General features: G+C 38.2%; 2 protein-coding genes across 2 annotated transcripts; both read right to left on the bottom strand.

The window, feature by feature from the left end:
* Window positions 1–10,082: 10,082 nt before the first annotated feature.
* LOC149221337 (ACT domain-containing protein ACR4-like) lies at window positions 10,083–12,571 on the bottom strand. The gene is made up of 3 exons (XM_089382958.1): window positions 11,958–12,571; window positions 11,654–11,758; window positions 10,083–11,512 (listed from the first exon to the last, which is right to left on the bottom strand). Exons 1-3 carry the CDS (start codon window positions 12,243–12,245, stop codon window positions 11,162–11,164), a joined length of 744 nt encoding a protein of 247 aa, XP_089239084.1. The 5' UTR covers window positions 12,246–12,571; the 3' UTR covers window positions 10,083–11,161.
* Window positions 12,572–13,348: 777 nt separating this feature from the next.
* Window positions 13,349–15,834, bottom strand: LOC149221336 (pentatricopeptide repeat-containing protein At5g50390, chloroplastic-like). Its single transcript, XM_089385081.1, is given in 2 exon segments — window positions 13,349–14,813; window positions 14,816–15,834. Coding segments are annotated over 2 exon segments (2,076 nt in total). The 5' UTR covers window positions 15,723–15,834; the 3' UTR covers window positions 13,349–13,644.
* Window positions 15,835–21,731: the final 5,897 nt, after the last annotated feature.

Raw genomic sequence — 21,731 nt, 5'->3', positions numbered from 1 at the left:
ATTCTATGACGCTGACTTCGGGTCCGCTGAGACTGGTCTGGGACCAATGGTACACTCTCTGAGATTACGATACTGGTCTGGGACCAGTAGTAAGAGTGGTACCTACTATGACGCTGACTTTGGGTCGGTTGAGACTGGTCTGGGACCAGTGGTACGCACTCTGAGTCTGACTTCGGGTCAGTGGAGAATGGTATGAGACATTCTCGATCAATTCTTCTTCTTCATAGTTTAGCAGAGCAGAGCTAGCAGAGCCAGCAGAGCTGAGCAAAGAAGAGCTAGCAGAGTTAAGCAGAGCTAGCAGAGCCAGCAGCGCTGAGCAGAGCAGAGCTAGCAGAGCCAGCAAAGCTTAGCGGAGCAGAGCCAGCAAAGCTTAGCGGAGCAGAGCCAGCAGAGCTGAGCAGAGCAAAGCAAAGCCAGCAGAGCTGAGCAGAGTTGGGCAGAACAGTGCAGGGCACTGATGGCAGAGATAGTACAGTCGAACTTATGGATCAATGGATGGAGTTCTCCCTAGTTGAGAGGGAGTGCTAAATTGGCAACTAGGGCCAAACTCCATGTGGGTCGGCTTATTTATGGCAGCTGATATTTTTATTGGATCCCACTCGTCGAGAGGTGTAGGATTGATCCAAAGATCATCCGGTTTCGATAAGTATTTACGGAGATATGAATTTATTTTGTTTATGTAATTATTATCAAGCCGACCAGCTCTTATGTAGGCTCTAGAAGCCCAACCGGCGTGTCTATTCATCATCCTCGTTGTGGTATAAATAGATGAGGATTTGATATCATTTAGACACTCATTTCTTGACCTGATCTCCTCTCCACGTCTTGGGTTTTTGGAAAAGGAGAGTCACAAAAGGAATACGTTGGCCTAGTTTGACGATGCCCTAATCTGCTAACCTCAGCTGCAGTCAAAGGTGGAAGATGAGCCGCAGATGATGCCCTTATCTACGCTAGTCATGGAGACATACATACGTTGTTATGTAGCCGCAGAGAGACTGATATAGTATACGTATGTATACATAACGCAATCATAGCACTAACATGAACGTTGTTATAGTATACGCATTATTAACGAATGGGCCGCTGTAATAACCTGAAGGAGCAATAATATAATGCACACGCACGCAGTTCATGGAGACAATACATCTCAGCAATATATATATATATATATATATATATGTACGCAGGCATACAACGTAATGAAATCCAATGCAGGTCAAGATCCAGCCTATGAAACACGCAGGTTAATAGAAGCCGCATTGACAACGTAATGGCACGCAGGTTCATTTAACGTAATGGAAGCCGCAGTAAATTATGGAAGCTGCTGAAGCATGCAAGCAATGGCAATATATATATATATATATATATATATATATATATATAGGCAATGGAGATACAATGCAGCATCATGGCATTACACGCTGCCATACAGCGCAGCAATATTACACACTGTTTACACGCACAGCAATCAGCTCAATGCACAGTCAAGGTGACACACAGTTCACACGTTGTCATGGAAAGATCTGATATGACGTTAATAATGACACACATCTCATACGCAGGAAACCTGATACGCTATGTTGAAACCCTATAGCAGTAAAGGGTAACTATGAAGCTGCAGTCATAAACGGATCCACATTTCTATATGGGATAAATCTAAGATCTAGATTAGCCTCGACATACCTATAATAAAGGATGATGCCCTTGGATGGATAGAGAAGATAAGTCAGTCTTCACTATGACATAAACAACCTCAACAAGATGTATCGACATACATAAAGAAGGAGACTATATCATCACAACATGAGGTAGTCCCATCATACTTCGAGAAAGGGTGATAATGATCCTAGTCTAGATCATGACTGAAATTGATCATACATAGATGTGATTTCATAATCTCGAAAGAACTCAGGGCAGCATAGATGAGATAGCATGATGATGGGGATGAGCAGCATGATGATGAATAGGGTTGCATAATAATGGAAAATGCAGAATGATGGGTAGCATGATGATGAAGGCAGATGAGATAGTGGAGCCTCCACTGTAAGGTGCATCAAATAGACAAAATGGATAGTTGAAGCCATCACCTAGGAGATTCAGTTGAAGCAGAATGTCTTCAACTGATCTCATCATTATAGGAGATGATCTATGCTCAGATCCAGATAAGTCAAAGTGTTGACTTCTGTTGTAAATGTATTATCTCTCTCTCTTTCTCTTTCTCTGCTGAACTTTGAAGATAAAAGAAGATTTGATCAAAGGGTTTCCTCACACATTGTGGCGTTTGTCCCTGGCTTGCGCCACATCTTGTGTCCTCTTGTCTTGGCTTGTCTTCTGCGATTTATATTTATATTCTATCTGCAGTTTACTTTATGTTGATGTGATTGCTAATATGGAAAAGAAATTAAATAAATTGCTCTAGCATAGAACATACCTAATCTTAACACAAAGAAACTGGGCTATCTACTTCAGGGTATGCTATGAGTCTTGGATCAAGCGTTGTCTCCTGGAAATCACGCAAACAATTAGTTCCAGCAGATTCCACAACAAAAGCAGAATATGTGGCAGCAGTTGAGGCAACAAAAGAAATTGTGTGGCTCAGAAAAATTCTTGAAGATTTGCAGGTAAAACAAGTACAATCAACTCCACTCATGATTGACAATACCTCGGCAATAAAATTGGCCAAGAATCCAAAGTTCCATGATCGAACGAAGCACATCAATACTAAATATCATCTTATTCGACATCATGTTGAGGCCAAAACAATCCATCTTCGCCATTGTTCCACTAATGAGAAAATTGCAGACATCTTCACCAAAGCGCTTGGAAGAGAAAAGCTGGAAAGATTCAGAAAGATGCTTGGATTTACCAACATCCCTTCAGATTAAAGAGGGGAATGTTGACACCTAATCATCAGGATTGGGTGAATAAGTGAAATTAATGTAAATAAATAATAGAAAATAGGAATAGTCACCAGGAGATGAAATGAACAGTCTCTCTCTCATGTATATAATAAAGACCAACCTAAATAAATACTAGCATTTGCACCTAATGTTGCAAAGGAAACGCCGTAAGGCATAGTGTGTGGAAGAATATTGAAATGTGAATGGGCTTTTTTGAAAGCAAGGGTCGATGATAATGAGTTTGAATTGAGGAAGCCATGCCGAAAACCCTATTCGGGGGTTAAAGTGGCTATGAAATAGAATAAAAGTAGTCATAAATATCCATTGAACTTGTTTAGATACCTTAAAGATTGCCTAGTTGAAGGTGAAGTTAAACAAATGAATTCACGTGAACAACAACTAGGTATCCATATCGATATACAAGGCCACCAGACATGCTTTCAAACACGGGGATAAAGAATGGGACTAGGTAAAACTTTCTATTTCCCTTTTCCTTTTAGTTTCATTGTTTAATATAGCCTCTCCTCTGGATATGTAGAGAAGTCTTATTCACTGAAATGCTATAAACCACCTTAACTCAGGGTTTCGGAATGCCAGACATGCTCTGAAACACGGGGATAAAGAATGGGACCAGGTAAAAATTTCTATTTCCCTTTTCCTTTTAGTTTCATTGTTTAATATAGCCTCTCCTCTGGATATGTAGAGAAGTCTTATTCACTGCAATGCTATAAACCACCTTAACTCAGGGTTTCGGAATGCCAAGGTCTTGGGCATTATGGGCTGCAACAGAGTTGTTTACAACGGTGGTCCCCTAATCCATAGTTTTTGTTGAATGTTGTTGAACAGATATACTTGGCAGATTATAATCATGACAAGGCAGAGCAGTCTGTTCTGTGGACCTATGTTACCAGAAACGAGAAACGGGAAACGAAACGAGAAACGACAACGGGACGAGAAACGAAGTTTGGAGGTTTCGCATTCAAGAAACGAGGAGAGAGAAAAAAGCAAGAAAAATGTGAAAAACATAAAACAAAGTATACGGCATTCTCCAATAATGTGGTTCATACATAGTTGCTCATAGTGTTTTGTTGCTCACATAGAGCATTCTTGAATATTCATAGTGAGAAACAAAGCTTGTATTGCTTACATAGGTCATTCTCAAATACCCATGTTTGATCCTCTAATAGTGAAGAAACCTTTGGCATTGAACTCAAGCTTGATTTGACCTTTCCATTTCCATTTGATTTGGACCTAGTGAGAGTGGGATTTTTTTGAAGGCCATATCCCTAGAAATTTCTAGATGAGTACATGATCTCTCATATCATGTGTATATTCTCCCATATTGTACTATTTGGTAAGCAACTACTAGGATGTAGTTTCCCTAGTTGGGTAATAGGATGGTGAAGATTGAATTGAGCTCCATTGGGATTGGGGAATTGAGCCAAAAGTAGAGGGTTGTTTAGAATTACTACTACCTTCAACTATCTTGCTATAGGAAGAAGTGTTGCTCCCTCCACTGACATTTTGCATAGAAAAAACGAAAGGGTTGAAAACCATAAACGCTACAACTAGACAAAACCTAAAAAAATTTACCATCAAACTTTCAAAACTTTATTGTTAATCCATTATAATAATAATTAATCTTTATAATAATAAAAATAATATATAATATAACCGTGTACATTTAAATTTATAATTTTGTATAAAGAGATAATTTTTAAATATTAAATACACTAAAACTATATAAGAAACTCTACACTAAATACACTTTTAAATAAAACCAACAGGAAAATTAAGAAAAAATAATTAAAACATTAAAAAAACATAACAATAACCAGCACATCCCAATAATATAATTTTAACGAACAAAATCCCTAAATAAACGTTGTTAAAGAAATTTTAAGCTGACTACCACAGACCATGAAATCGCCCCTAAAAACTATCTACAAAACGAACCAGAGCAAAGTTTCTTAGAAAACCAACCTTTGGAATGAGATAAGCGTTACAAATAAATAAACAACGTTTTTCAGAACACCATGTAAAAAACCATTCGTTTTGGGAGAAACCGGTTTCATGCATTGAAAAACGAAAACGACTGTACAAAACGGCGTTTTCCGTACCATTCCGTTTTCTTTGCTTTTTTTTCCGGAAACGAATGCTCCCGTATCGTTTCTGGTAACATAGCTATGGACCTTAAGTGCAGATCTTGGAAATAGGTATCAATGTCTGAGGCCTGTGAACAACATTAATTTGAATATGGATGCGAAAGCTGCAAATAGCCATGTTGGAGGAATACGTGATGGAAATGAACTCATCCTCTTTGAGTGGAAGAAACAGAGCAACCAGAAATGGAAGCTCCAGCCCATCTATTGTAAGCAATCTAACAATAACAAGTTGTCTTTCAAGCTCTTTATTGAAAGTAGCATCATTTCTGTAAGTTTATCAATAGAAAGGACGGAGGGTTCATGCTACTTGAAAGTTTATCATTTTTGACATTTTCTGTAAGTTTTTCTGGCATCATTTTCCACATTCTTTTGTTTGCAGGTTTGGGTGTTCATCATAAGTTTGCTTGGCCTTGCACCTCTTGCTGAACGTATAGGCTTTGTCACCGAGTAAGTGAAAAATTGCATGGTATATGTACATAGGTTATGTGTAATCTATACCTTGCACTGCAATTGTTTATACACTTGGAATGGTCACTGCGGTGCAGTGACTTCATAAAATATTATGTTTGTTGGTTATACAATATGATGTTTTGTTGTAAATTGTTGCAGACAAATTGCATTCTACACTGGACCAACAAGTGAGATTCTTATATGTATATGGACTATGTACTCATATTTGTGGATACAAGATATGAGCTAATTGATATATATGAGAAAGTGTTTGACATTTCAAAGTAACTGATGCAAATATATTGTTAATTAATTCTCCTATAGTTGGCGGGCTTCTCAACGCCACATGTGGAAATGCAACAGAGATGCTCATTGCAGTGTTCGCACTTTACCATGGCAAGACCAATGTGGTCAATATTCTCTACTAGGCTCTGTGCTTTCCAACTTACTTTTTGTGCTTGGCACATCTCTCTTTTGTGGAGGAATTGCCAACATGAAAAAAGAACAACGGTTTGACAAGGCATGTGATATATTTTTAGTTTTTCTTTAACAACCTAGGCCACCAAAACAAGTCCGACCTGCTCATGATATTCATTCATTAGGGCCTAACCATGGGTGTTGTATTGTTATATGACGTAGGTTATTTCTGGAATCGACTCCAGTCTTCTCATGATGGCTTCACTGTGTCTCATGCACCCTTGGCCCTTCAACAATCTATGGCATATAGTGAAGCAGTTGTATCAACATTACAACTGTCTAGAGTCAATAGCATCATCATGCTGATAGCTTATGCTGCATATTTGTTCTTCCAATTAAGGACACAGACAAATATTTGAAGAAGGCCCAGAAACAAAGGAGCTTTTTCTCTGAATCCTCAGCAGCAAGAATTCTTTGTCTTGGGTGGTTCCACTCCATCCCCATCTCCATATACATCCATAATATTAACTCTGTTGAGAGACAATTGAGACTTATAGGAATCTGAATTCAGCATTTTCTTGCTCACATTAGTGTAAATCTCCTTGACCACAATTTGGAATGCAGGCAATACATTTGTATTATCCAGAGCCAATTCATAGTCAAATGAATCCATGCATGATTGACTACAAGCAATGGCTTATCTAATCATGATTCAGTGTTTGAAGGCTGCCAATTTGACTCAGAGGAAGAGGTAAGTGACGCTCCAATGGTAATTGGGGATCTCCTTCTAGATTTGCATGACACTGGCTTGGAGCTTGCAGCTCTGGATGAATCTATGTCAAATGGAAAAATTTTGTATCGTCTCAAATCGAAACTAGAATGTGTCTTGGAAAGGAGAGGCAAAAATGGTGATTTTTGGCACTCTAAATTTCTCGATTTCTTAGTGGCATTGTCTGATAGACGGCACAATCGTATTGAAAAGTGGCTTCACTGCAACACTGCAGAATTTTCTGGGAATGCTGATGTACAAAAGTTGCAACTGGAGGCAATTTTATCACTTGCAGAATTGAAACAGGGACTCTCTGTATGTGTTTGTAAATGTTCTGTATGTTTTTGGCGGTGTGTTCTAGAGAAGGGCCATTCCTCTGATCACTCTTGTATGGGTAACCATTGTTGCGATGAAAAGTGCACATATTGCTCTCTTGAATCACACCAAGGAAATGAATTGGAGGAATGTCGAAACTTGGCAGGTCATGATGGGAGTCATGATTGCAAAAAGAAAAATCATACATGTATGAAGCTCTGTTCTTTATTTGATAAATCATCTAATTGTAACAAATTTTGTTGCTTGAAGGTTGGCCATGAAGGTTACAAATTGCTACAAATTGGCAAATGCCTACAAATTGTTCATTCTAATAAAATGAAAAGTTATTTGCAGGTGGGATGTTGTCTTTTAACAAGTAGACTTCCAAGGATTGCCAAACTAAAGTCCCCATATGGATTATTAAGCAATGATGCATTTGAGATTAGGACAAATTCTATATCAGCATATTATTATACAACCTTAACTAATGCATTGACTAGCTTTTCCACTAGGCAATCAACTAGTGTAACGGATTTCACTTCGAGTGGATCTTTTCCAATATAATTGACTACAAGCAATGGCTTATCTAATCATTTGACTATGAATTCTCATGGTGAATCTAATACAAAAATTCCATCTATAAGGGACATTTGTCTTCTCCAATGGTTGACTAAGACAATTGAAGTTGTCGATGTTAATGTAGGTACGATAAATGACTCAAGAAAGACTTGATAGAAATAGTGTGTTAGTGTTGCTTTCATGGCATGTATCCTAAAGGAATTGATCTCAATAGACATTCAGATGCACAAGTTTAATCTAAATGGGAGAATGATATGACTAAAGAGTGCAATTCCTTTGCTGAAAATAAAAGTTGACTTAGTTCCCCAGGCATAAAGAAAGAATGTGATGAAATGTCTAGTGGTCTACAAGACTAAATTTACCATCTGCATAAAGAAAGAATGTGATGAAATGTCTAATGGTCTACAAGACTAAATTTACCATCTACAAGTGTTATTGAGAAACATAAATTTACTTGTGACAAAAAACTTCTCTCAACAAGATCATATTCATATTGACTACATTGAAATCTTTGCACCTATTGCAAATATGAACTCTTATCTACTTATTCTTTCACACATTATTCATTCTGTATAAGAGTTATAACATACATCCTACTAAAGAAATCCTTTTACACTTTGAAGCAAGCCTCCATAGTGTGGTATAAGAAGATTGATTGATTATTAGTTTTGGTTTCAAGCATCATGAATTTGATTGTAGTGTTTATATTTTGCAAATGATGATACTACATGTTGGTGACTTAATCATAAATTGAAGTAGTGTCAACCTAATTTTGGGTTTGAAAAAACAATAAATAGAGATATTTAGAATTACAAACCTGAGTGTGTTGTATTTTTCCTTATGGAAGCCAAGTTTTGCAAATGGATAACAATATATTTATTTACCTAAATATAAATCGCCATTCATTATACATGTTTAGGATGGAACAATATAAACCATTTTTGGCACCATATCAATCAAGAGAGAAATTGACTGAGTGTGCCTTTGAAAATTAATGGTACTCTCTACAAGAAGACCACTGGAGCCTCATTTACTTGATTCATAGCAGATTTGATATATTATTTGATGTTAGTGTGGTCTACAAATCCATGTAGGATATGAAAGAGAGCTGCTTAGAGGCCACAAAAAGGCTTGTTTATGAAAGATACATATTAGCACAGTATGAAGTACTGCATTAAGAATATGAAACTAGTCAGTTACTTTGGTCTTGTAAGAAGCAGGCAGAACTATTGACCACTAAAATTGAATATAAGGGTGCATTTAATGTTGACAAAATCAATGTGAATCCACATAATGGATGAGGTTGGCTTCTCGTTTGAGCAATAGATTCCAATGTATTATGCAATACAAAATCTTCTTGTTCATAGTAAAATAGTGTATGTGGAGTCTTCATGCCCATTATTTGACAAAATAAAGATATTGTGAATCTTCTTGTTCATAGTAAAATAGTGTATGTGGAGGCTTCATGCCCATTATTTGACAAAATAAAGATATTGTGAATCTTATTTATTGCAAGATAAGTGATCACATCATTAATATTTTTGCAGAGTCATTAACAAAAGACAAGTTTACGAAACTTTGAACTATGTTTTGGATTTTAAAAATTGCAATCATGGTAGAGTGTACATAAGACAATTTCACCTCTAAAATTTTTCAGATAGTTGTGTTGACAAATGAGCTTTGAAACATCAATTTCATCATACAATTTGACCTTTTATGGATATTGTTGATTCACAATGGAAGGTCAAATTACTAATTGGTTAGATTCGTCCAAGGTCCCCAAGTTATGCAAGTCGAAGTATCTAAGATAGGTCCCCAAGCTTTGCAAGTCAAAGTATCTAAGATAGGTCCCCAAGCTTTGCAAATCAAAGTATCTGAGATGAAGATCCAAATGCATTTAAGATGATTAACATTGATTGTTTTTCCTATTTTAGATGAGTTACTTTTAATTTTAAGCCATATATAAATCATACCGATTGTCTTATCATTAAAATTATGTCTTATCATTAAAATTATTTAGTTATCCATTTTATGTCAGGCAATGCTTACTTGTACTTCAACACTGTAAAGATATCTTTGAACACAACATTTTCTTGAAATTCATTATTCTTCGTTCCTGTAAGTCCACGACTCTCTAACAACCATTACCATTGACTTGAGTACATTTAAAGAACATTGTGATATACTTAAAACCCTAGTTTTAAAAATAAGACATAAATTCCTTGAGAATTCACTTTCTTTAGATCCTTTGAAAGCTCATTTACCATAGGAGTTCACGATTTGTTGTTAACTATCCTCGGCTGCACTTGGAGATGATACAGCGCATAGCAACCTCCCGATAACAACAGAAATCTTATAAATCAGACAGAGCAAATCAACATTGCCACGAAATACCTGAAGTATCATCATCGCGGTTACTTCATAAAAAGTGCCAAACATAATACAAAGAACAATAGCACAAACAAGCACCACACTTTGTAATAAACTTTTATTATTATGGGCTGATAAAGAAACAGAGGATACAGAGCTATACAGAGGCCAACCCCCAGTCAAGTCGATCACAAACAATGAACTATGATCATCCAGAGGCCAACTCCATTGAATTTGTTGTACAATTATTTACATATTTTACATCATCAATACAACGGTATAAGAAGTGCAAGTGATCAGAAGTGCCAGTGGATTCAAATGATTTAAGAAAGAAGGGGGAAGCACTGTATTAGCTGATCCAGGGAAAACATACCACTGACCAGGAATCTCTAAACAGAAAGGTGGGGTGCAATTCCTATTTGATGAAGGAAAGCAAAAAATACAAGCAATTTCCCCAAATTGTCACCTTGTGTTGTACCAATCTCCTACCAAATCACACTCCTTTCAAATTCAGATGTTCAGCAAGAAGTCCAGAATCCAATGCCTTCTCCATCAGTCTGCCCAATTCTTGCAAATAGACTTGGGATCGTGCCTTCTACTTTTCAAAGGAAACCTCCAATGGCTAAAAGGAGTATTTTACTTCCTACAAGGCCAAGAAGTGCTAAGAATCTATGTCAAGCACTAGAATCTATGTTAACACTGTGATTCATCAATGGTCTTTACCTGTGTAGTTTGAAGAGTTGTCATTTTGTAGAACAAAGACTATTTATCAGCTTGTAATTTGTACAACTTGTATAAGCAATTCTAGATTAGGTGGATTTAGTTCCTTTCTCCTACCACCACTGTAATTAGTGTTGTCTTCTTTCAGATCTACCAATTTTGCACACTTCTCTATGATGAGGTCAATTTCGCAATTCCTGGGTCATCAAATGACAGGGCCATGTTCGGCCAGTGTGGTGAATAGTTCTCCATTGCTGGTCTTCTGTTCGATGATCAACAAATCATATTTGGCAAATCCCAGTGGTATTGTGCTTTCCAGATCCTGGCATTGCTGTACCCAATTTCTGTCTTTAGCAAGGTAATTGTCACAGTGGAAAACAGATGAACGACGATGGTTTTTAGAGAACCATCGTCCATACATACAACCTTCAAAGGCAATTACTTAATTCCATTGCAAGAGGCCCAAAATACAACATCTAAGAATAGGATTTTATCAATCCAAGACTGTAGAGAAAACGCTCTGACTTTGATTTGAAGAGATCACCAAGGGAGAATCGGATGGCAGGTTCCCTTGGAGGAGATTTTGTATGCATACAGTCGTCTTTTACTTGCAAGATTGTTAGTCCAATTTCTTGGCGAACAACTTCTACTGTCTTGGCATCAACGGGGTTTCCAGCTGTATCAGTCACATAGAACACATCAGCTACCTTATCACCCCGCGTTGACACCTCTGCTTTTGTAACTGACATCCCATTTTCTCTAAATATGCGAGTCACCTCCGACAGAAGCCCAACACGGTCGTTGGTGCAAAGTTCCAGTCGCATACCCTGAATTCATAAAATATCATCAACAAAACTCACACTAAGCTGACTAAAATTTAAGAAGGATCAAATTTGAATGCACTGGGAATCCCAAGTCTTAAGGTTTTGAATAAATTTCCACCATGGATTCAATCCTTGGACTCATACCTCTGATGTTCTTCGTCTAATGGCAACCTCCAAACACTGAATCACACGCTGCTTCTCTGCTTCTGAATACACGAGGCAACCATCAGTATGCCTAATGTAGTACTCCTGTATCACAAAAGAGAAGAATGGAAATAAATAGCCCAACTCTTCTTTAACCTAATTTAGATTCAATATTAATCCCATTAGGGATGTGATCTAAAACCATCTATACCTGGTTTAACAAAATCAAATTAGGAAATAAACATTTGAAAAAAAACAAAGATCCTATGAAAAATCAAGTCCCTTGTAGTTGCTGGAGCTACACCTGAAAAGTTTGTGGGCCTTGAGAGTCTATAGTGGCATGAAAGACAACATACTCCATATCTGTCAAGCTGCAAACAATATCAAAGAGAAGCTTAGGTCTGTCTTTACACTGAACAGTCACCACAGAATACCCCCTCTCCAAACAGTTGTCAACAGTCACAAGAGGCTTGGCGTTGTCGTTGTCCTTGAGAGAAAGAGATGCCCTGTCTCCAGTTCCATCGAGTTTATCATAGTCACGGTCAGCAAACATCAATTGATAAAGCCGCCTTTCTGTGTGAGTGAATCCCATTGACACCACCGTTTTAGCTTCTCTGCGTTAATTCAATTGTCGTATGTTTAGCGGCTGCATCTAGACCTACTGGTTTTCCAAACAAAGGCACTACGCAAGGGTTTGTTGCCAACCTCTGCAATACAACGCATGGATGATTCAGAGGGATATTGCATGGATGATTCAGAGGGATCCAGAGCGGCGTGGGGGGATCTAGGGGAGGCAAGTCCTGAGGGATCCAGGGGAGGCAAGTCCTGACGCCCGCCTGGAGAACACCACTGGAGAAACCCTACCTCTGGAATGGTGATTGGCACCCCGCGCTCTTCATTACCTGGACCGCCTCAGTGACTGTTTTGATCGACGGTTCCAGTGTTTGTAATCGTCTAACATCTAATCGTACGGCGTCAAAGGAGGACACGTAGGCAAAAATGGGGATGGATTTCAGAGGGAAACGCCTTACGGCGTAATTAACGAATTGTTTTTGAGGAGTTACTGCCTGGTCTGACAATTACTCTACAAATTAACCCATAGAATGTCCTTTGAGGATGTTATACCCCACAATATGTAGTGCAGGAACATCCATTTTCACTTTTCAAAAGACTCAACATCAATCGCTCTCGAGTTTGAGATCCAAGTATGATATGCTTGAGAGATAATAGCTAGCATAAATTGTTAAATGGCAGTGGATAGTAACACCAAAGTGAATAGAATGTTCTCAAATTAATAGTTAACTATCTATATAATAAAAAAATTTCGGGAAAAAACAGAATTTTCTGTGCAGACCAATTCATTATTGTCTAAACTAAACTGCTGCAGTAAACAGAAGTTCAGAAATGTGCTTGTAGGAATTTTGACTTCAGAATAGTGAAAATATTTTTTTTGTTCATTCATGAAAAGGATCTTCTCAGATTAGTAGTTACCGATATATGTGGCGTATTTTAGGCAGGATTGCAGAACTCAGTGAATAGGATCTTCTCAAATTAGTATTTACTAATCCATATGATAAATATTTTAGGTAAACTTGCAGAACCCAGTGAATCCAGACCAATTCATTATTGTATAAACCCAACTTCTTTAGTGAGCAGATGTTCAGAAATGTACTTGTAGAAGTGTTGACCTCAGAATAGTCAAAATAATTCTTCTTTCATTCATTTTTCCTTCTATTCATTTAAATATGAAATCCTACAGTGGCATCAGCCCTCGCTATCTTAAGCGATTCCATGGAACAGATATTTGTACAGTTGAGTCGCTCGGGTTTTAATTCTTCCAGACTTACTGCATTATGGACTTCTGTATGCTTACTGCAATAAAATAAAAGCATATCATCTGCTCCCTACCTACAAGGTGTAAGTAAAATTGAGAGCAAATCATCAGTAGCCCTCACCCACTGCTGAATCAATGAAAGAAATTTTTGAAGAGATCACCAGTAATCGCCACAAGAACACATGCCACCATTAAAACGATGAAAGCGGCTAGCATCTCTTACAAGAAATTCTCGACCAACAGTCTTGGAGATGAGCTTGGCTGCAGTATGGCAGTCAGCACAGATGCGATGATTCTGAACAACTTGGAAACTTGTTGTAGGAAGCGTGCTAATAAGCCCAAATGCTATAGCCAGCTTCTCACTGTGATAAGAAACAAGCCGTCCTTCCTCCTCCATCACATCAGGCAATACAAAATTTGCGTGGGGTACATAACCAGCTTCCTTTATCTGGCAGGTCAATTCATCCAACTTTGCATATATTTTCTCTGTTTCAGCATGTGATCTGTCACCTACACAGAAGACATGCAACCTCTTCTTGATATCAATCCAGCTACAAGATGGTTCTAATTTCATTCCCCTGTCTTCCAGCATTCTTCTCACCTTTGCTCCATTCTCTAACCTATTAGCTGCAGCATAGACATTTAATAGTACCACATAATTTCTGACTTGTTGTGGCTCTAATTCAATAAGGTGTTCTGCTGCATATGTCCCTAACTCAATATTTCCATGCATTCTGCAGGCACAAAGCAAGGCACCGCAAATATTTGCGGTAGGTTTGAAAGGCAAATTGACAATAACATCATATGCATCATTCAAACGCCCAGCACGACTGTAAAGTTCAACCAAACGGGCATAATGCATCGCTCTAGGAACAATTCCATAGTCTCGACTCATGCATTGAAAATAACGGCAGCCCTCATCAAGTAAACCTGAATAGCTGCAGGCGGAAAGAAGTGCCAAGAAGGTGACGTGATTGGGTTTGATGTGCTCTTGTTGCATTTGCTCAAAAAGATGGATCGCCTCTTTCCCACGGCCGTGGTTGCCGTATCCTGCAATCATCGCATTCCATGAAATAATGTTTCTTTCAGGCATTTTGTCAAACACACGGCGTGCATCCTCTACCCTACCCCATTTTGAATACAAATCCACCAATGCACTTTCAAGAACAACATCCAAGTCATAGCCACACCGAACTACACCCGCATGAACTTGCTTCGCTTGTTCTAAAGATGCCAGGCAAACACAAACCCTGACAACAGTTGACAGAGTGAACTGATCCACTTTAACTCCTGCCATCTGCATTTCATAAAATAAGCTCAGGGCCTCTCCCCATACCCATGTAGAACATATCCCGCAATCATGGCATTCCATGAGACCGCATTTCTTGTAGACATTTTGTCAAACGCTTGGCGTGCGAACTCAATACTACCGCACTTGGCATACATATCAACAAGAGCACTTCCCACATAGACATTCTTATGAAAATCCAATTTCACAATACAAGCGTGTACCTGAGCTCCAGCTTCAATGACAGCGACCTTGGCACAAGCTCGCAAAACAGTTGAAAATGTATATTTATCCACCTCCACACCATCCGTCCGCATTTGATAAAACAGTTCAAGGGCTTGCTCGCTTTGGCCATGCTGAACATATCCTGCAGTAACGGCATTCCACGAAACCAAATTTCGTTCAGGCATTTCGTCAAACACTTGGCGTGCATCCGACATCTTTCCACATTTCGCATACATGATGAGAAGTTTGTTACTCAGAGAGATATCCGACTCAACCCCGGATTCGAACATGTGAGCGTGAACTCGCCTGCCATCTTCTAGACTCTTCGTGACGATGCACCCCTCCAGAAGATGAACGTAGGTATCGATATCTACCTCTATTCCTCTGTGCTGCATTAACTGAAAGATGTCCAGAGCTTCCTGAAATTTCTCTTGTCTGCATAACTTCCTTAATTTTTCACAGATATCAAGAGATACATCGTTGTAGTCTTCTTGGCCTTGGAACGTCGGTTTTGGCTTGGGTTTTAGTTCGCTCCCGAAAGTGGTTGAATTTGTTTGGGATTTGCTAATAAACTGGCATTGACGGGGGGGTTTCGTCTGGAGTATCCCTGAATTGGAATGAAAATAGAACGTACCGGATGAAAGAAAATGGTGTGGGTTTTGATTAGATGGTAGCAATGCCAAGGATGGCACTGGTAGAGTCGCAGCACCCGCCTTCGCCATTCACTGCCAGGATAATCCGTCAGGATAAGACATCTGAAATCTCTTGGTTTCCTCTATTCAACTTTCATTTTTTTTTCAATTATTTCTTCTGTCGTACTCAACGTCAAAATTCCTTTTCCTTGAAAAAGGGTTTAATATCTTAATTTGTTTTAGCTCTGTTGTAGTTTTAAATTTTATTATTATTATTTAAGTACATAGGAGAATTTCTTAATAAAGTGATTTTTTCAATAATATTTGTTATGTACCAGAAATGACAAAGTTAAAATGCCTAATTTCAAGTTAATTGAACATATATTTGTTTGGAAAAAGGTTAACGATGAGGGGAATTCTGGAGAATATGTGTAGGTTTTAAATTTTATATAGTAATATAATGTATATATAATTTTTAATAAACACAGAAGAAAATTAATGGTAATTTCATATTATATAGAGATTGGTTTTAGAACTTAAATTTGGAAAATTCATAAATGGTTTTGAGTCATGTTTTTAATTTTTATTATTATCAATTTCATTGTTTATAATATATATGTATGATGTTATCCTATTCAAAATTCTTAATTCATAAGATTAGATTCTTATTATAGTTATTTAATTAGAATTAAATAATTATGGGCTAAACTATTATGTACCACAAAATCATCAATCACAAAAACTTTGTGTTAAAAGTGGATGAAAAAAACTAAAAAAAAAAAGGTGGCAGGCATCCACTCTCCCATAAATATGTCTGACACATACAAATTGTGCGTGAAGCTACTTGTGCAAAGAATATAACACATATCCAACATTCTCTTACTTGTTGTTTTTGTGTAATGCCCCCAACCACTTAGGAAGCTTATGACGAAGTCTACTAAACTAAAATGGTTCCCATAGGCTAAAGCGGGGAAATATTTAATAAAGGGGACTTAAATTACCTAAGGAAAACATTATAAAGTCCAAAAAGGAGAAAGGGTGATATTTCTTAGGCAAGTGAAAGTCACTTTAACTTTATAAAGTGAAATGTCATAAAGTGACTTTATAAAAATTGATTTAATAAAAATGGAAGGTGAAAAGACAACCCTAAACTCATAAACTAAGGAAAATGAGGAGACTCTCCTCATTCATGCATTTGTGAGTTTGGAGAGAGTTTGAAGCTGAAGATATGCTTTTGGAACCTTGGCCGCCATAGCAGACTTCGATGTTGAAACTAGACACCCTAGTTTGGATTTGAAAGTGAAATCACACAAATTTCGTCATTGAGTTTCAATAGAGAACAAGGTTTCAAAAAAATATTGAGGTATTCAAGTATTATCAGTTGATTTTAGGAGCTTATTCGGTATTTTCTATATCTTTTTTTACAGATGGAACAGATGCCTAAGATATGAGCTTTGTGAATCGAGTTTTATGACCAAACAGGGGCTAAGATAGTAGTTTGAATAGTTGTTCTCTCCACAGTAGCAGTCTGAAAGCATCAACGCTTTGAATCATTATTATGGAAGGCAACTTGAGCACCAATGCAAAGGCATTCCCTCTCCATAGTGTTGAACAAGACTCTTTGCTTCTTAGGTTGCATATGGGTAGCAGATTTGGGTGCAGCATTGTGGGGCCTATCTAATGTCATGACCATACCGTGTATGTATTTTTTGGGCAATATATTAACCAAGTGGCTTGTGCGTGTGGGAGACTATGAGGTTGAGTCCCTTCTTTTTCTCTTGACTGTGATTTTCATAATCCATTCCAAAGGGACATGAGTATATCTAGTGTGTTTTTCTTGCTACAATAGCAATTTTGAACTGCGTGCCATCTTCGTTGCATATATTGAGAGGTCAGCTGGTGATGTGAGGACCATTCATGAAGTTTCGGGCCAGTGTATCCTTTTATGGGTAGTGATTCATAACCAATAGCTGGGGCACATAATATTTAATTAGGGTTGATAATCCTAAGTTCATGTGGTTATTCACACTCCATTTCTAAGTGATATTTGGTGGCTATTCGTTTCCCAAGTTCACATATTACCTTGCTTTTTTAATATTGTACATTGTGCATAAGAAATAGAACAGGAAAGTTGTAATAGTTTGTTGTTATGCATCAATTGTAAATAAATTCTTGAATGTGAAATGAATCTATTTTAGCCTCTGGAAAGTGATGTTTGGATGCATGTGCCCTTTGTGTTTATTTTCTTGGCTAAATATGTAAAGGGTCGCCTACAGCAAGTATAAAAAACAAATTGTTTCAAGTAGCACATCACTGAAACTCAAAAAAAAATAAAGAACAATTAAAACATTGGCAAGGAGGATTATTTCAGTGGTATCAGAGCATTGGCCTTGGCTCAACCTATGGGTTTTCAAGTGACTGTTATGGTCTGAGGGGAGTCTGCTAGAAATCTCATGATAGAGGAAAACCCTTATACAAGGATAATATATAAAAGGAGGTACACTTACAGAGAACTAACTCCCCTTACTGAAGAAGATATTCCAGACACGGAGAGTGGGGAGACACCAGAAAGGGAAAAGAGATAGAAGGAACACCTAAGATTGAAAAGCTTGATATGGCTAACAAGGCAAAACAAGCCTTTAACAGTCTACTAAATTCAATAAATGACTTAGCAAGAAAGGAGATGGTAGACTTGATGAAAGGTATGTCAACCATAAGAGTCTCCAATGGGAAGGAGCCACTTAATGGGGAAGGGTCCAACAATGCTAAAGGAAGTCAGGCCCATACTCATGTGCAGAACCAATCATGCACTGCTAGTAAAATGGCTAGACCCTATATGCCTCAGTTTGTATAAGAGACTGCAAGGGACTTAACTTGATTTTGGAATCCCTTATGCAGATTACATGAAGTAGTACCAAGCATTGGGATGAGATTTTCGTGTTGCTATGAGCTTTACTAATTTTTTCCACCTTCAGTTGAAGAGCAAGTCCAAACCATCTCAAAAGTTTCCAATGCAGAATCAAGAGTTGCAAAAAACTTTGGGGAAGTTGACCATGCCCTGTTTTGATGGGTCATCCAAATATTCAGCTCAATCATGGGTACAAAAAATTGAACACTTATTTTCAGTTGCATCATGTGATAGAGGAGGAGGCTATCAAATTAGCCATCTTGCACTTGGATGGTGAGGCCCATGAGTGGTGGTACCATGGGTTGGTGACATTAGGGCATGGTAGCATCACCTCATACACAAAGTTCACTCAAAGGCTAATTAAGCGCTTTGACAAAAAAGATTCAGAGATTCATTTTAGAGAGTTGGCACAACTCAAGCAGACAAGTAGTCTGAAGGCTTATATTACAGAGTTCCAGAGCTTAGCAGTCATGGTCACAGATATCTCAAAGGCTATATTGGTGATGTTATTCATAGAGGAGTTGGCATAACGTCTATGAGGATGGGTCAAGAGTTTTGAACCCACCACACTTCATCTGGAAATCAATACAACTAGGAACTTACAAGGTTCCACTTCCAAAAATAAATTCACTCCTAAACGCTCCTTCCCTCGGAAGGCTAAAGAGGTCAAGCCCTTTCAGAAGGAGTGGATCAGGAAACCTAAGATGGATGAGGAGACCCAGAAAGAGCTGAGGAGAAAGAAGCTTTGTTACAGCTGTCAGGAGCCATGGCCAGCGAGGCACAAGTGTGCTAACAAAGACAAAGTGGGCAAGGCTCACTCCATTGAGGTGTACTCAGAGAGGGACAGTGATGATGGGGATGAGGAGAAGGTACAAGGATAGGTACAGGTTCAGGTGTAGGTGCACCACATTGTTGGAGGTGAGTCCTTGCATGCGAAGGGAAAAGCTCCTACTTTGGCCTTTATGTCAGGATTCCCTAGATATCACACCTTCAGAGTTAGAGAGGTCATAACTGGGCACAAGGTGACAATACTAGTTGATGGTGGAGCTTATCATAACTTCATAGATGTGGAGTTGGTGGAATGAATGGGGATTCCTACTGAGGAGTTTGATGGCTTTACAGTCGTCATACCAGGGAAACATCATATGGACTGCAACAGGTACATTCCCAATTTACAACTCACTATGGGGAACTATACAGTGACAAAGGACTTCTTTGATATGGATGTACCATATGCTAATGTGGTGTTGGGTTGTTAGTGGCTTTACTACATCGATAAGTACACCACAGACCAATGAAACATGGAGATGGATTTCAATGACCTAATAGATGGTAGGAGGGTAGTTTTAAGAGCTAAGCATAAATACCCGCCAAATCTTGTATCATCCAACCACATGGAGGAATTTTGAGGTGAGGTGATATCGAGTGGGCAATAGAGTGCCTTATTATGAATACTAGGCAACCAGAGCAGTCATGATAGCACTCGGATGATATTCAAGTATTACTTCATAAACATCATAAATTTTTTATTGATTTTCCTCCAGGAAAGCCATCAGATAGGAGTTTTGAACATGTCATAGAACTTAAGGAGGGTGTGCAGGTAGTAATAACCACTCCTTATCGACATCCCAAGATTTATAAATATGAGATAGAAAAATCCATAAGGGAGTTGTTGAGGTTGGGTCATATTCTATCAAGCTCCAGTATGTTCGCTTCTTCAGTAGTTATGGCTAAGAAGAAGGATGACACATTATGGATGTGTATAGACTACTGAGATCTCAACAAGAAAACAATAAAGAACTGGTATCCTATTCTCAAGATTGATGAGTTGATGAATGAATTGAAAGGGGCCAAATATTTTTTGAAGATTAATCTTCGTTCTGGCTATCATTAGATCTGGGTTCGGGAGCAAGACATCCTTAAGACATCTTTTAGGTGCCACTATGGGCACTACGAGATTTTGGCTATTCCATTTGGACTAACCAACACTCCTGCAAATTCCCAGACCTCTATGAACCATGTATTCAATAAGCAATTGTGGAAGTACTTATTGGTCTTCTTAGATGACATATTGGTCTAAAGTAAGACATGGGAAGACCACTTGAGGCACATGGACAAGGTGTTGGTAATTCTAGAAGAAAAGGAATTATATGCAAAGGAGTCCAAGTGTGAATTTGGCATGACATAGATGCTCTATCTCGGGCACGTGATTGGTCATGATGGGGTATGGGTGCATTAGGCTGAGCAATCATTGAATGGCCCACCCCAAAGAATGTCACAGAGTTGAAGAGATTCCTTGGTCTTTGCATTTATTATAGGAAATTTGTTAAGGGGTTTTCACAGTTAATAGTTCCTCTTACAAACCTCACTAAAAAGGGAGCCTTGAACTGGTTGGAGAAAGCACAGGAAACATTCGAGAGGATGAAGAGGTGATGAGCACTTTCCCTATACTTTCCTTACCTGATTTCACCTAGCCATTTGTGCTGGAATGTGACGCTTCGAGGACAAGAATAGGAGCAATTCTTATGCAGAAGAAACACCCCATAGCATTTGAAAGTCACAATCTTAGAGATTACGAGTTGCACTATTCAATATATGAAAAGGAAATGTTGGCCATAGTGCCTGCATTGGCCAAATTCAGGCAGTATCTGGTGGGGAGCAGATTTAGGATATAAATAGACCATAACAACCTAAAGTACATCATGGGGCAAAAAGAATTGAGTAAGAGGCATCAAAAGTGGATAAGTAAGTTACAACCTATGACTTTGAGATAGAGTACGTCAAGGGAAAGATTAACATAGTGGTCGATGTCCTGTGAGGATGCCACCCACTTTCTCACTCATAGAGATGATAGAAGATTGGAATTCGTTGCTACTGGTAGAATATTCAAAAAATAAATTTTATTGTGAGGTTTTGGAAGGATTGATTCGTGATGATAGGTATCAAGTTATGAATGACATTATTTACTATAAAGACCAAATCTATCTTGTGCATTAATCGAAACTCAAAGAGAGAATCATGCAGGTAGCTCATAGCTCACCCTTGGTAGGACATCATGGATATCTAAAGACTTATAGGAAGATTACGTAGAGGTTCACCTAGAAAGGCCTCAAGATAGTTGTGTTAAAATTTGTGGAGTGTAACACTTACCAGCAAAACAAGATAGAGCACACCCATCCAGCAAGTTTGTT

The sequence above is a fragment of the Pinus tabuliformis genome, chromosome Q, assembly GCF_031772625.1.
Source record: "Pinus tabuliformis cultivar Carrire ecotype Pingquan chromosome Q, CPIR1, whole genome shotgun sequence".
Taxonomy (NCBI): domain Eukaryota; kingdom Viridiplantae; phylum Streptophyta; class Pinopsida; order Pinales; family Pinaceae; genus Pinus; species Pinus tabuliformis.
This window is presented reverse-complemented; position numbering and strand designations above follow the sequence as displayed.

Bases quoted from the DNA above. Each gene is read 5' to 3' on its own strand.
- LOC149221337 (XM_089382958.1), bottom strand. From the start codon at position 12,245: ATGGGATTCACTCACACAGAAAGGCGGCTTTATCAATTGATGTTTGCT. The intron at 11,759-11,957 runs GTGTAGCTCCAG...TTTGTGATACAG, and splicing joins AAGGCCCACAAACTTTTCAG to GAGTACTACATTAGGCATAC. The intron at 11,513-11,653 runs GTATGAGTCCAA...TTATGAATTCAG, and splicing joins TTAGACGAAGAACATCAGAG to GGTATGCGACTGGAACTTTG.